The sequence below is a fragment of the Musa acuminata genome, chromosome BXJ2-10 (genome assembly GCF_036884655.1).
Source record: "Musa acuminata AAA Group cultivar baxijiao chromosome BXJ2-10, Cavendish_Baxijiao_AAA, whole genome shotgun sequence".
Lineage (NCBI taxonomy): Eukaryota > Viridiplantae > Streptophyta > Magnoliopsida > Zingiberales > Musaceae > Musa > Musa acuminata.
In genome coordinates this window covers 33924238-33938801 of record NC_088347.1, presented here as the reverse complement: position 1 = coordinate 33938801, position 14564 = coordinate 33924238, and the positions used below count along the sequence as shown (strand labels likewise).

The window sequence follows — 14564 nt, the reverse complement described above, 5'->3', positions numbered from 1 at the left end:
CAGCAAGGTTTGGGGAAAGGGTAATGACAAAAAGATAAGATCGTTTCATTAATGTATCAAAATGACTATATGTGATTGTACAACTGGTGAGCCACCCTAGTTATGTATACGACACATTTTAGTAGTCATTCCTTCTTTCGTAACGTACCTTTGTGGACTGTGATAGAAGAAAGAACCAGGGACTGTAGAATGCAAAACACAAAAAGGAGAAACTTTTGAAGTCTTTACCGCTGTTGTTTCTGCGCCTCTGGTGCATCATGCACTACTTTTACCGCCGTTGTTTCTTCGCCTCCGGTGTTTCATGCACTTGGGTTTTGACACCATATATCTTCAGTTGGAGGTTCTCAAAAGCCTCGGATACTGCCTCTACCTGTTAAGAGGGGAATCCAAAATGATGTCAAACAAAGGAAATACTTTAGGTCAGATCAACTGTGAATGTCAATTGGCCACCTGATCTATATGCACTAATGCGGATGAGCTTGGTCAGAGTTAAAATTCGTACTTCCTAGAGTAGTTTAATTTTACTTTTCAGAAGAAAAAAAAAAAAAAAACACAAAGGAACTGCTTGACAGAAGTTAAAGGAAAAAGAAGTTGAGGCTTGGTATATGCACTCGTACCAATTCTGGTTTCTTGGCATAAACCCTCACAATTGTATCTTGACAAGTGGCGGGCAGCAGGTGGCTGATGCGATCTTCCGTAATGCTAAATTTCTTCACACAGTGATAATCCTGGCAGCACTTTATATTTTTAGTCTAGAGAATGACCATATAAAGGTGCTCCCTCGAAGGCACAAACTTAGTTACATGGGGCCCTCAAGAAGCACTGGAGTCAGATCAGCCAAATGTTAGACATTAATTAACTTGATTTAACAGATGTCTTTAATGAACCAAAGGATCGGCCATAATATAAATCAAATGATTATGGAGAAATGCTGGTTTCACATTCATCAAGTTTTAACCAGAAACTTACACTTAACAACTGATTCAACAAAATAAGCTTGAAATTATGTTTGTAAAGTTGGACTTTAGGATCATTTTTGTTGTATAGCAACACAGGATTCATCACTAGAGCTACGTATCATCATCTAATTTCTATTGGTTCTCCAGAACTTAAGCCTACATTACTTATATCATGCTGTTTGACTCGATGAACTTCTGACAAATGGATGCAAATTTAGTGGGAGAAGATGACTGAATGTGGTATAGACAAGCTATCTTAATGAATGAAACTTCATTCCACTAGTGCTTATCCTTATATCCACTCCACCAACCAGAAGAAAGATTTCTCAACTTGAACTAATAATTATTGTCTGCACTGGAGCTCCAAGTAACAGAAATAATAGCAACTGACAAACTAAATGTTCTAAAATTCCTCATGAACAATTCATTAAATCTGAAAACCATAAGGAATAAATGTTGATGCAACCACATAATTTGTATTGTGATTCCATAACACATTCTTATGCTTTACAATTATAATTTCCATTACCAAAACAGATATCAATAGAACAAGCCATTAATTGCCATTTCTGACAAATAAAACAGTTTCAGGTAGACTTTTGAATGGCAAGGCAACTTTTTCAGGTAAAAAAGTTGATATGTTCAAGCATGATATTCAGATATGAAAAGCAAATTTGTTACCTTGAAGAAACTGATGCTGAATGAGTGCACATGAAAAAAACAATGATACGTCAGTGAACAATTAAAAGGAAATGAGAAAGAGTTGAACAATGACCAAGTATTATCAAGGATTTATACTAAGTACCTCTCAAGAGGGTTATGCTTCCCACGAGTCAAATCAATCTTAACATTGCTCACAGCAATATCTTCTACCTTCAGTTGCACTCCATTAGCTTTCTGCAAAATGTAAAGCATTTTAGATAAAGTATGCATAAATGGCAAATTAGATTAATAAGCACCTAACCCAACAAAGTAATGCATTTAATCGCCATGACACACCTGCGAGCATACAATGTCCTGTGGAGTGACATCCTTGAAATGCTCTAGTTTATCTTTTGGAACAGCATATTCATTGCAGAACTGTCAAAAGAGGCAAGACACTTTTTAAAATCAAGCATCAATAGCATGACATGCAATGTATAGTGTAAATACTTGTATCAATAGCATGACATGATCTGTGACAACCATTGCTGGGAGATAGAATTTGTCATATGGAATAAATATTCAGTGAGCCTTGGACTATTTACAGCTAGCTTGAAGTGCTAGCAGGCTGGTACTTACAGCGAGGTATGCTTGAAATACTTAAACTTGCATCAATAGCATGATGACATGTTCTGTGACAACCATTGCCAGGACATAGAAATAGTTGTATGAAATATTCAGTGAGCCTTCAACTATTTACAGCTAGTTCAGAGTGCTAGTAGGCTATTTCCAAGCAGAACTTTCTACAGGTGGTGGTACTAGAAAATTTTCTCATGTATAATTTAGGAGACATGCCGCTTGCAGCTTGTGCAGCAAATAAGGCATGATTTAAGAATCTTCTTGCGTCACATGTTGCATGTTAAACCAATAAATCTTCACCCAGACCGGATGCCTAGCATTGCACGGCTCTGTCAACATTACAATCATCTATAGTTATTAATTCCCATCAATACCAGGGAGATCTCTGTTCCCCAGGGAACTCTGAGGCCCTGCCATCCCAGATAAGGATCTACAACCTAATTTAATGTTACTACTTATCTATAATCAAGGGAAAACTGGAGACACTACATTCAGCATTTTCATCTAGGACTCAAGAACTTTAGAACTTAAGCCAATAACCAACCATAATACAAGGAAACAACTATATGAATCATTCACATGGTGAAAACACAAATCCTGACACCAAACCAACAGTCTCCTCCCTGTTTCCTCTTCTTTCCTTAAAAGTTTATATAAAACAGCTAAAAGAAGTTTTCAATACGCATGCAATATATGCCAGATCAGAAGTAATCAAGAAAAAAGAAACATCATCTCTGCAGCTATGGATTTATGACACTAGGAATAATGAAAAAAAAACATACCATAAAAAAAAAAACAGGTGTTATCTGAACTTTGAGATCAGAATATTTATGACAACAAAAATCAGAATTTGCTCACTTTGTGAGTAGCATGCTTAAAGTGCATCGGAACATACAATTCTCTGAAACAAGCGGAGAATCAGACAATGGTAGTAGGAAAATCATTGAAAGTGAATCAGGGTTTAGATATTAGATAAACAAAACTTTGAGATCACCTGGTATAAATCCCTCCGGCGAATACGTTGGATGATATTTCTAGATTCTTTCAGCTTTTTGCTGTCAGCAAATTCAATGGTTTTCAATATTGTATCATCCAACTGAGAACAAAAAACGATAAGTAAATATGCTTCTGAATAAAGATGGGTTAAGATGAAGTATGAAATATCACATAATAACAAGAAAACCTTCCAGAATTGAGCTGGGTCAAAGGGATACAATGATATTTTGAGGTAATCATCGGCTTTTACCAGTGCATCCACAACCATTAGCTCGATGGCCTTAAATAAAAAATTGCAGTAAGAGAACATATATTGTAAATAAGCATACAACTTTAAAAGAAACTGGCACTGAAAGGGCAGCAACAGTTGTAAAACTGATGCATATGAAGCATGAGGAAGAACTAATTAAGCAAAATGAATGGGACATGCTGCATAGGAACATAATTACACTTCACGAGTGAATGAACATGTAACTGGTCTTGCAAAAAGATATAGTAAGATAGCAGAATGCGTGGGTCAAATATACAAAAAAATTCTCTGAAATTATTGCAGATTATAATATTTTGCAAGAAGAATAAGGCAATGATACTGAAAAAACTGTGAAGGAATAATTTGTAAAATGAAATAGACAAATCAAGGAGAAAACAAAAGACATGACAATCCAGGCCCCACCCAAAGTAGCATTAGAAAACTATGTTCTTGGATTTCTTGATCAATAAATGGTAATGTCAGCAAAAAATTACATAAATGACAATATCAGCATTGAACTGACAGTCTTAATCCTTGACTAGCAAGGGCTCAACATATGTACCTTGATCCTTCAGTAGATAAAAGTTAAGGTTGGCAATGGAATTTAAATTGCCTAATTCTCATGAGAGGACGGTCTTAAAATAAAAGTTGATGATACACCAGCCACACTAGACAGCAAAACAGAATGAAGTTTGGATGTCAATGATGGTTGAAAAAGACGTTGTCATCAGCACAGTTCTATGACTGGTTAATGATATAGAAAAAGGGAAAGCGATGGAAGTTTGTTTAACTACATGCATGGCATACACCATATATAGATGATAATGGAACCAACCAAACAAGTAAAAACGAATTGGCTTACAGACTTATAGACCAAGCATCAGACAGAAAAGAAATATGACCAACAAAAAAATATTGTCAATTTTATTGCAGGTCAATCTTACATAATAAAGTGGTTGACTGGCAGGCATAACTTATGAAACCGACTAATACAATATAAAGTCAACAATCACCCATTTGCTGCAAACATAGTACTAATCCCCAACAGTTAAAGACCCTAATAGGAATGATAACTAAAGGAGTAAGAAACAGCAGAAGATAACCAAGACCAACTAAACCCAAAACCAAGTTCAAGAAGGTTTATTATAGTTTGGGAAAGGCAACAAAGAATTGTGTTAGCTTCCAACAGATCTTACATAGTTACACATGTTAAAAACAACCAATTTACTGATTCGCATTATACGCTGGCAAATAATGACAAATGCATTCACGAAATCTCACGAAGAACCAAAGAAGCTCTCCTAACCAGTAATCGAATAGAAAATTCAAAATACAGCCTGCTCTAATATCAACAAAATTAACAAGAAAACAATTCATTGCGAAGTGGTAAGTGGTAACCGTACAGACATGAAAGGAACACACAAAGATAGTAGGTAAATAAAGACATACACACCTTTACTTTTGCATGTGTATACACAGTCCGGTGAAGGTCAGCACGTGTTGCAAATAATTTGTGAATATTGAGATCTGATCCAAAATCAAGTCAAAGAATGATGTCGACTAATCAAAGATTTTGAATAAAACACTATATGACTGACATTCTTTAGCTGGGTAGCATATTTCATCATCCATGACACGCATGCCTTCCAAAAGCCTGGACAGAACAGACTAGAAAAAGGTAGGAAGAGCTTTACATTATTTAGAAATACATTTCTGATGCCACAGAATATATTGGTCAAAGAATAAATAAGAAATTAGTGATAAGAACATGGCAAATAACTAACAAGCTATTAGCACACTCAAAATATAAAAAAATCATTTAAGCAATTTGATCATAACACTCCCCTTTCCATATGCATGTTTATTCTTACTAGTGAGGCATCATACCTGGTATTCACATCTGCCCCCATGAATCATGTCAGATACTTATTGATGAATTAACTTGTCACCAAGCTCTTTGATTAAATATTTAAAGGAATTCATACAATTAGTACAACCTACTATACGAATTACTAGTAAACCCTTTTGGCTTTTCAGGCCTTTAAACCAATCTTCAGATATTGCATATAGTCAGCACTAAAACATAAAAATCCTACATAAACTATAGAATTCTTCAACTATATGATTGTGTATCTCCATTTGTCTTATTGCTAAGCTGGATACTTGGATACAGATTCTAACAGCACTGACATGGATCGGCACACTATTTCCTTTTGTCTTATTGCAGCATTCCACTCAAACTCATTAGAGTCTAACTGACCTAGATATCACTAGTAACTGCAAGCATAATGAAGTGCTCCTCCATACGAACCAGTTATCATGTTAATTGGATCACCAGATGTAACTGGGCTTAAGATTGATGTGTTAGGAGAAATCTATGAGAGGAAATGTGACAAAAACATAGCAAAACTAAGGCCATTGTTATGAAACAATAAAAATTCATTTAGTTAAGGCTGGTGAATTACTACATAACAATAAAATCAAATTCTTTTAATAATAATCTAATGACCAGGAAACAATAAATTGTGTATTAGGACAAAAAGCCTCTTGGTGGGACCCATACCACCATAAGTTGAATCAATCTACCAAATGTAGGCATTACAATTGAAAACTAGTGACAACATCAAAATTCCTGTACATTCTATTTATACTATAAACACATTTGTTGAGAAAAATTTTAAAATTTTCATGCTAACGAAGGGGGCAACAAGGATATCCTATCCAAAATATTAAAAAATTGCATGCAGAAAATAATGAATATAGTACAGATGTTGCTTACCTTTGAAACTGGAAGTTGCAGCCAAGACCACAAGCTCTGCAATCACGGCCAATATAATCAAACCTGCAGATATTGACCTCCACAGCAATTAGTGACTTGAAAAGACCGATTTATAGTTGCTGCAGATAACCTCAATCTGATAAAATTGTTTCCATACTTGTCCACGTCAATTCCATTGCGACCATTAGCAACAATGTCATACAGAAAATGCTTCTCTTCTGAACTCTGGGCAGAAACAATATTTGAGCCGTGAACTGAATGACTAGATAATGTAAGCGAGCCAAAGGCAAAAAGACTTACCTTTTTCGCAGCGAACTTTGAACTAGCGATTATCATATCCTAATATTTTGATGAACTTAATGTTAGTAATTGGACAATGCTACCAAGCCAATTATCACAATGATAGATGCATTAATCAAGCTGTTAACAATTATAATTGTACGTATACCAAGTGCATGACACTATGAAAGTAAAGGAAGAGGTACATATCCTAATAGAAACTCATACTAGGATTTCATAAAGGCAAAAGAAAGGCCAACAAGTTCTAGAAATTTAATGGAAGATGCTACCACTGCTAAAGCAATATAGCAGAAGATGATCCAAACCAATAGTTGGGACTGGATGTTCTATTTCTATTGTTGCAATTGTGATTCTTGAAACATGAATATGAATTATATTACAGAACCATTGTAATCACATTATATGCAATTACTGATAGCTGTCTACAGAAACGTTGAAAATGTGAGGCCAAAAAAGTCCATTTTACTTGAGAGAAAAAAAACAAAAACAAAACCCAGCTCATTTGACATTTAAGTGCATCAAGGCATTACCAAGATCATAAACTGTAGGGGAAGTAATCTAAAAAACAAATGACCAGGCACTACAAAATTACCTTGGAAACTAGTTATATATCCAACATAAAAAAGTTTCATAATCATTAAGCTACAAAATGTTTGTGCACGCTGTCCAAAAAGAATAGAAGGTTGTGATGCTAAAAATATTTCTTACTTTAACTTTTCTAAGGCGATCAGAATCAATGTCAATATGGTTCTGATCAACCATGTAGTCCACCAACTGCACTGACATCTGCTCATGAGACCTGTGACAAAAGCAATCATAAATATAGTATCACCGATAAGGGAACATAAGATATAACATCCTATGCAATTAAATTATTCCTAAATAAAGTGAAATGTAAGGGAATGTAAAGGAAAGCTTCGGTGGTACTTAGTTCTTTTTCAAAATAAAAACAAATGAACTTCATGCTGCACAATAAATCACCAGCTAGACTTGTTTTTGCAGAGAAAAGGATCAACTAGCATTGCTTTAGTTTTCCAAAGTTGAATCACACGAGTAACAATAACTTAATGAAGAAGCAACAATGAAGTACAATAGAAAAGTTTCTTCAAGTTAAGTGGAAAAGGAACAAGTTGGCAGAAAACAGAAAATAAACAATCTATGAAAGGTTCAGAAATCAGGCACATGTGATCTTAAATTTTTCTACAATTGTTAAGAGAAGTTGATACCATAAGACTATGAAAGTATTCATGATGCTATCTCAAGATCTCCTTTAGGATGAAACAAGTGTCAAGTCAACTATAACTTCCATAATTTAAACAGAGAACCAATATACTATTAACATAAAAATCACCTTTCTTCTTCAGGAAGAACTCAAAAATGGAACTCATGATCCCAAAAGTTTGTTTTCACAAAGCTTGGATGGAACAAGCACAATTTGTTCTTCTAAAATTTAAAATAAAAACCAATATACTATCGAAACAAAAATCACCATTTTGATCCAGGAAGGACTTGAGGAAGAAACTCATGCTCAAACATGTGGCTGAAAGGTCCATGGCCTATATCATGCAAGAGTCCTACAGATAAAAAAAAGGTGATATACCAATTAAAATATTATATGAATTTTTAAATTATTATATTAATTTAAAAGACTTGATCAAAACTAATCAGAGTTACCTGCAAGTTTAACTGTCTGGGCATCATAGCAGTCGATGTCGATCTCTGATCCCTGCAGGCATGACAATTACCTAAGAGATGCTCCCAAATAATTAGGATATTTTAAACCAAGAATTCTAATATGGAAGCATGCTGAGCAGTGTTTACTGATCCAATTCAATGCCGGTACATAGCATACTGACTGTACCAAAGAAATACTTACAGCAGCAGCCAGTACAAGAGTATTCAGTATGGACGGGTAATATAAATTCTTAAGTTTGTATAATAAGCAAATAAAACTGAAAGCAGCTTCTGACTTGGTACGTTTGAAGACAACGAACAGCCTCCCCAGCAAGCCAATAAACACCCAGGGAATGCTCAAATCGAGTGTGTACAGCTCCTGGATAGACCATGCATGTAAGACCTGAAATATGTATATATTAGTGTTCATTCTTAAAGGGAGTTGCAGATAAATCAAAATTCCTGGAACTTTCCATATACTTCCAAAGGAAGCACCATTCATAACAAACAAACTATGATCATATTACGGATTGTGCAGAGAAACAAACACCTGAGTACAGTGTGAGGTATAACTAAACGCAAGTAATTTCTGCAGTATATAAAATTATAATTCTTTGCAATTACTCTACCAAACAATGATTCAACAATAACAACAAACAACAACAATAAAACCGTAAGTCCGAACTACCTAGGGTCGGCTACATGGATCTTTTGATGTCATTGAGATGTGTAGAAAGTCATATGTTTAGTTAAGCTTAGAATACTTAAGTCTTTGTTTATAGTTTCTATTAAAATCTTTTTAGGTCTTCCTCTATCTTTCCTTATATCACTATGATTAATTATTTCACTATTCTAACTATCGCATCCGGATGTCTCCTTAGCACATATCCATAACATCTTAAACGATTTTCTCTCATCTTATCCTCTATCGAAGTGATAACTAGTTGTTCACGAGTAAAAATATTTCTTTTTCTATCTTTCCTAGTAACTCCACGTCTCCACCTCAACATTCTCATCCCGACAACATAAACTTTTTGTATATATTGTTTTCTTAGCTGACTAACACTCGGATCCATAAAACATCGTTGGTCTCACAACTATCTTTTTTTTTTTTTTAATCTCAGATATATACGATGATTACACAAGACTTCTGACACCACTCGTCATTTTAATCGTCCAATTTTTACTCTATAAATAATATCTTCATCAACCTCCAAACATTTTAACCAAACAATGAGTCACAAAAAAAAATATTTTCACATGATAGCTTCACACCAAATTATAGCTTATAATACAAGTAGATTAATTCCACATGGTGCGCTTGGTTTTTTTTAATAAATTCCTAACGTATGTTCAGTTTATAACTGTAAAATCAACTACACACATGACTTACGTATTCAATGCTTACTTTACTCTTGTTATACACTTGTTACACAGAAAATTAACAATACAAGTTAATCAGAATTAGAGGCCACAACAAAACTTACCACCAATATAGTTCATATATATTCCCTCTAAGCATGTGACATTATAATTTAGGGACATATCAAAACATAAAGATAAAATGTGGTGATCAATTCTAAAAATATTCCCAATGGAATTAACTTTCTTTTCAAATTTTATAAGTTTAAGATTCATAAACAAGATCGCATATCTAAAATAAAAGAGCTTCATGAGAAGAACCGGAAAGTGAGAGAGAGAGAGAGAGAGAGAGAGAGAGAGAGAGAGAGGAGGGGGCTACCCAGCTGCTTTAGGTCCCGCAACCTGCATCTTGTAATAAAATGCAAAATCAGGAAAGAAAATTACACCAGTATACCTACTAATGGCAAAATTCTTGTGAAAAATCAAATTCACCTCTGAAACTGTTCAGTGTCCATAAACTTCAAGCTCAGCTGAAATTAACCAGAAGAGGGCAAAAAGTTGGTAAGAAATTGATATGTAGTAACAGAGACATCTATTATAGAATAACAAAAAGGAAAAGAAAGGGGAAGACAGACACAAAAGAAAGAAAAAAGAACGAAGCCCAATATTTATAATTCAACGTCCACAACATGACAGACACAAAAAGTTGGGGCATTACAAATTGTTGTTGCTGTATCAGTTTCGGCAACAATAGCACAAGACCACTACTTCTGTGGAGTCCTACAACATTATTCCATATGTTTATTTAATAAGACATGGAAATTCTAAAGCCACCAAATATTCTCAATGAAACAAAGATCACCAGAAATGAACTTTCACAAGAAACATTATGCCATACCAGAAGTTGTGCTGCCAAAATATTGCACATGTGAAGAAGTATCTTCAAGCAGAATATGATTTGCCCATTAAAACTTTCAAGTCATCACGTGACAAATATTCTACAACAAGAGAAAGTTGCAATAACATGTGCCAAACACGATCGCCACCATTCCAAGGAACTCAATAATACGATGTAGAGTATAGAAGAATGCTGACGAAAGGAGAGGGGTAGAATGGAGAATGAAGCAAGGAATCCAGAGAAGAGTCGAAACTAACGGATTCCAAGGCTCAGAACGAGTCTGCCGAATAATCTCCGAGGATGACAATATTGCATCCAAATACCTAACTAAATGACAACAAAACTCGAGATATTTTCCATTAGACCGACAGATGTACCGCTTGCCTTCATTTTAGGAAGTAAAAGTGGATGAGTTCTCCATAGAAAATTGGCAGAGACCAAGTCCGCCACACCCCCCACAAGTTTGGAGATTCAAGCCACGAAAACGCTCTTTAACGGGAGCAGGAAAAATAGTATCTCATCGACGAATAGCGAGACAACGTTATCGACGGAGTATAGCGAGAAATCAGAAACGAAACTGTTCACGGCGGTTCGGCACCGCTAAAACCCAATGATTCCCCCAAACAAAACCCTCAAAATCCGAACCTATCCAGAATCAGAACACGATCAAGAGTCAAGAACTCGACATCGGAATCACATACGAAAACCTAGTTCTTGCGACGATACCGGATCGAGAGTGATGCTTCCGTGGACGTTATCAAAGACGTGCTTCACGAACCGGCGGTCGGTCGCGGCGCCGTCGCGGAACGTCGCCGGCTGCTCCCGCTGCGACGGCGGCACCCCGCACTCTCCCATCTCTCCCGCGCCGTCCTTCAAACTCGAAGCAGCAGCGTAGAAGAAAAGAGGGAGAGAGGAAGTGAAAGCAGCAGCGGAGGACGATAGGGTCGGACGGGGTATTTAGAGGGAAGGGGGGAGACGAACGAATGAGGAGAATGGGAATATCGCGTTTCCTGCGTCCAATCGAGAGCGGGCGAGGATGCGATATAAAATATCCGTTATGGCATGTGGTGGCATCGCCGAACCAACCTATCTTGGCCTCTGCGCTTGGGGTGTTGTTAGAAGAAGCGGACGAGGGAGAGATGACATCTGGTAATTAAAATTTGATAATTAATTAATGGCATATTAATTAATTAATTAATTGATTGATTGTTTAAAGGGAGGTTAACGGCGACGGACAGCATAGCATGCTCGAGCATTTGTAAATGGACTCCAACGTGGCATTGTATATATCGACGTATATGCACGCGTAAAAGGACGCCACCTCTTTACGTGTATGTAAAGCGTGTCTGCTGTGGTTTCTCTAAATGGACACGTGATGATTTATAGAAACTCATCGCATTTTATATATTAATTGATTTTATTAATATTAACTGTTGAAGCTCACGTCATATACGTTTGTATTTTTTTTGCCTAAATTCTATTTTGTAGTCCATTTAGAGAATATATAAGAGAGAATGTTATATGAGAGAATTTGTATTTGAATTGATATCAACTAAAGAGTACTTGTAAATATAATAAAATGTACAGGAGAAATTCCATAAATTATTCCTGTTAATGGTCGGCACACTATTATCACATAACACCTCACTTTCATTTAATTAACATATTACGAGATACTGTCTTGTGATATTGGTAATATGGTATTGACGAGAATATCGACTTAATCTTACGAGATCGATTATATAATATTAATTAAAAATTAATTATTCTAAGCTTTTGATAGCGAAATGATCCCATAAATCATTAATCGTCTACCTAATTATAAAAAAGTTGGATCTCAAAAAATATAAATAAATAAATATATTTGTCACGTATTTTTTTACTAACATAAACATAATGGACTCTGAACGAATCTCTATGTAGGGTAATTTAACTTAAAATATACCAAACAAAATACATGTCATATCCAAACAAATCTTTATATTAGGAGGAATGTCATTTTCATATGCATATTATGAGCTTCTATCCTGTCGTACTGGTTGATGTATATAATCCTTGTCCTCGATGATAAGGAAAGTAATAACAAGTTTATGTACGAATAAACGATGATTAAGCAAAATATGCTTCTCAGCTTTCTCTTTTTTTTTTTCTTTTTTTTTACTATTTTGAGCGTCACTCAAATACCACAAAATTATTTTCATACATATGTGTTTGTGTAGATGAGGAAAACACAGATTACTGGAATAATTATAACTATAATACAACAAATTTTCTTTATTGATATAGCAAAAAGTTAGACGGGGCAAAGTCAACCAGATTCCATTTTTTGTTTATCGAAATTATTGACCATGAGACGATTCTTCTGTGAGTGAATGACTTCCTATAAGATGGAAAATGACAATGAAAGTTTCTCGAGAGGCTCTCCTGCGATGTACAAATTAATAAGAATCTTCTTCTATTTTTGAATAGGAGCATAGGTCGAAGGTTGTTGTAATCATAGAAGATTTTTCCTTTCTCAAGTTACCATTAATTCGTTATCTTTATTTGAATTATTAACTTTCTTGTAGTATGGATAAGACAATTATTAAAATTAATTTTCTTAATCATGTTAAAAAAATATTAAAATTTATTTTCTTAAGAACAAGTTAGGATTTTAGTCGATCAATCAATGAAATTATTTGTTGATTTATTTCCTACCTAGTGATGTGATTTTTGGGAGGTAATTATTTTTAAATTTTATTTTTTATGTATTAATCACAAGAAATAAATATTATAATTCTATTTTTATATATGATACTAAAATAAAAATAAATTAAAAATAAAAATTAAATTATTACTTAACTTTTGAGATAGAGTTATCTTCTCCTACGTAAAGGTGCTCCCCCTCGCTCATTCATAAAGGGGCTCCTCCTCTCTCATTCTTAATTAGGAGGATTGAGGAAAGGAACATTTTAAGATTTTTTTATTATTTTTTATCAACTTTTATTCATATTTTAAAATATTTAATATTTAAATTATTATACTTTGTATGATGTATAATAAAATTTTAATCGTAAAACTTTATAATTAATAAATAATAATATTTAAAAAATATTATGTTAGAATGATTAATTGGTTTAATAATAGTTCTAACTTATTACTTATATATTTATATTTCAAGAAATTATGTATGAATTTATATGATTTAATTAGTTTTAAATTTAAAATCATGAATCTAAATTAGTTAATTCATGAAAAAGAATAGATTTAAGCCAAATTATTATTTTTATAATATTTGTTTAAAATAATTCAAAAATAATAAAATCTAATTTAATAATAGGGATTAAATGAAGTCGGACCGAGTTAAGTTGATTTGCCAAACTAGTTTATGTGGTCAAGCATAATTTATTCCATATAGTTAAGTATGACCTAGTATACGTGGTTAGCATAACCCAGCCCATATGATTAAGTATAGTTAAACCCATGTGGGTAAGCATAACTCAACTCATGTAATAAAGTATAACTCAGCTCATGTGATCAATTATGATGTAATATATATGGTTATATATATGATCTAACCCATATAATTAGAAATCATCTAGGCCATATGACTATGTATGATATAGCCTATATTGTAAAGTATGATCCAACCCATATGATTAAAAATAATTCAGTTCATGTGGTCAGGTATGTCAGCTCATATTGTCAAGTATGATCTCACTCATGTGGTTAAGCACGACTCATCCCATACAGTTATATATTGCCCAATGCATATAGTTAAGTACGGTATAACTCATATAGCCAAATACAACTCAGCCCATGTGACCAAGTATAACCTAGAGTATGTAGCCAATATAACTTAGCTTATGTGATTAAGCATAACTCAACCCATATATATATGCACAATTAAACCTGTGAGCAAAGCATGTCCTAGTACAGCTTAGCTCAACTTAGCTTAGCTCAACTTATGAGTAAAGCTCAACTTTGCCCGTTAAGTTAGGCTTGCTCAGTTATGTGATTAGGGCTATACAAATTATCACCCTATTATCTAGCATGTTATATCTCAGCTTAACTAGCTATCATGAT

At 34.3% G+C, this 14564-nt stretch overlaps 1 protein-coding gene across 2 annotated transcripts; it reads right to left on the bottom strand.

Annotated features, from left to right (window-relative positions):
- Window positions 1-24: 24 nt before the first annotated feature.
- LOC135585565 (uncharacterized) lies at window positions 25-11594 on the bottom strand. 2 transcript variants are annotated; one of them, XM_065129952.1, is made up of 20 exons: window positions 10500-11214; window positions 10320-10381; window positions 10094-10131; window positions 9981-10003; window positions 8536-8642; window positions 8240-8291; window positions 8055-8139; window positions 7274-7364; window positions 6566-6604; window positions 6423-6490; window positions 6266-6328; window positions 5085-5140; window positions 4940-5013; window positions 3424-3516; window positions 3235-3336; window positions 1959-2039; window positions 1765-1856; window positions 1641-1656; window positions 618-728; window positions 25-370 (listed from the first exon to the last, which is right to left on the bottom strand). In XM_065129952.1, exons 3-20 carry the CDS (start codon window positions 10114-10116, stop codon window positions 269-271), a joined length of 1278 nt encoding a protein of 425 aa, XP_064986024.1. In that variant the 5' UTR covers window positions 10117-10131; window positions 10320-10381; window positions 10500-11214; the 3' UTR covers window positions 25-268. The 2 variants fall into 2 exon arrangements, with proteins under 2 accessions (XP_064986024.1, XP_064986022.1); XM_065129950.1 differs by lacking the exons at window positions 10320-10381; window positions 10500-11214 and adding an exon at window positions 11226-11594.
- Between the last annotated feature and the right edge of the window lie 2970 nt (window positions 11595-14564).

Coding starts and splice junctions, on each gene's coding strand:
- LOC135585565 (XM_065129950.1), bottom strand. CDS start 11,354: ATGGGAGAGTGCGGGGTGCCGCCGTCGCAGCGGGAGCAGCCGGCGACG. Junction 7,365..8,054: donor GTCCTTCCTGGATCAAAATG/GTGATTTTTGTT, acceptor CTTTTGTCACAG/GTCTCATGAGCAGATGTCAG. Junction 5,141..6,265: donor TGCAACTTCCAGTTTCAAAG/GTAAGCAACATC, acceptor TGTTCTGTCCAG/GCTTTTGGAAGGCATGCGTG.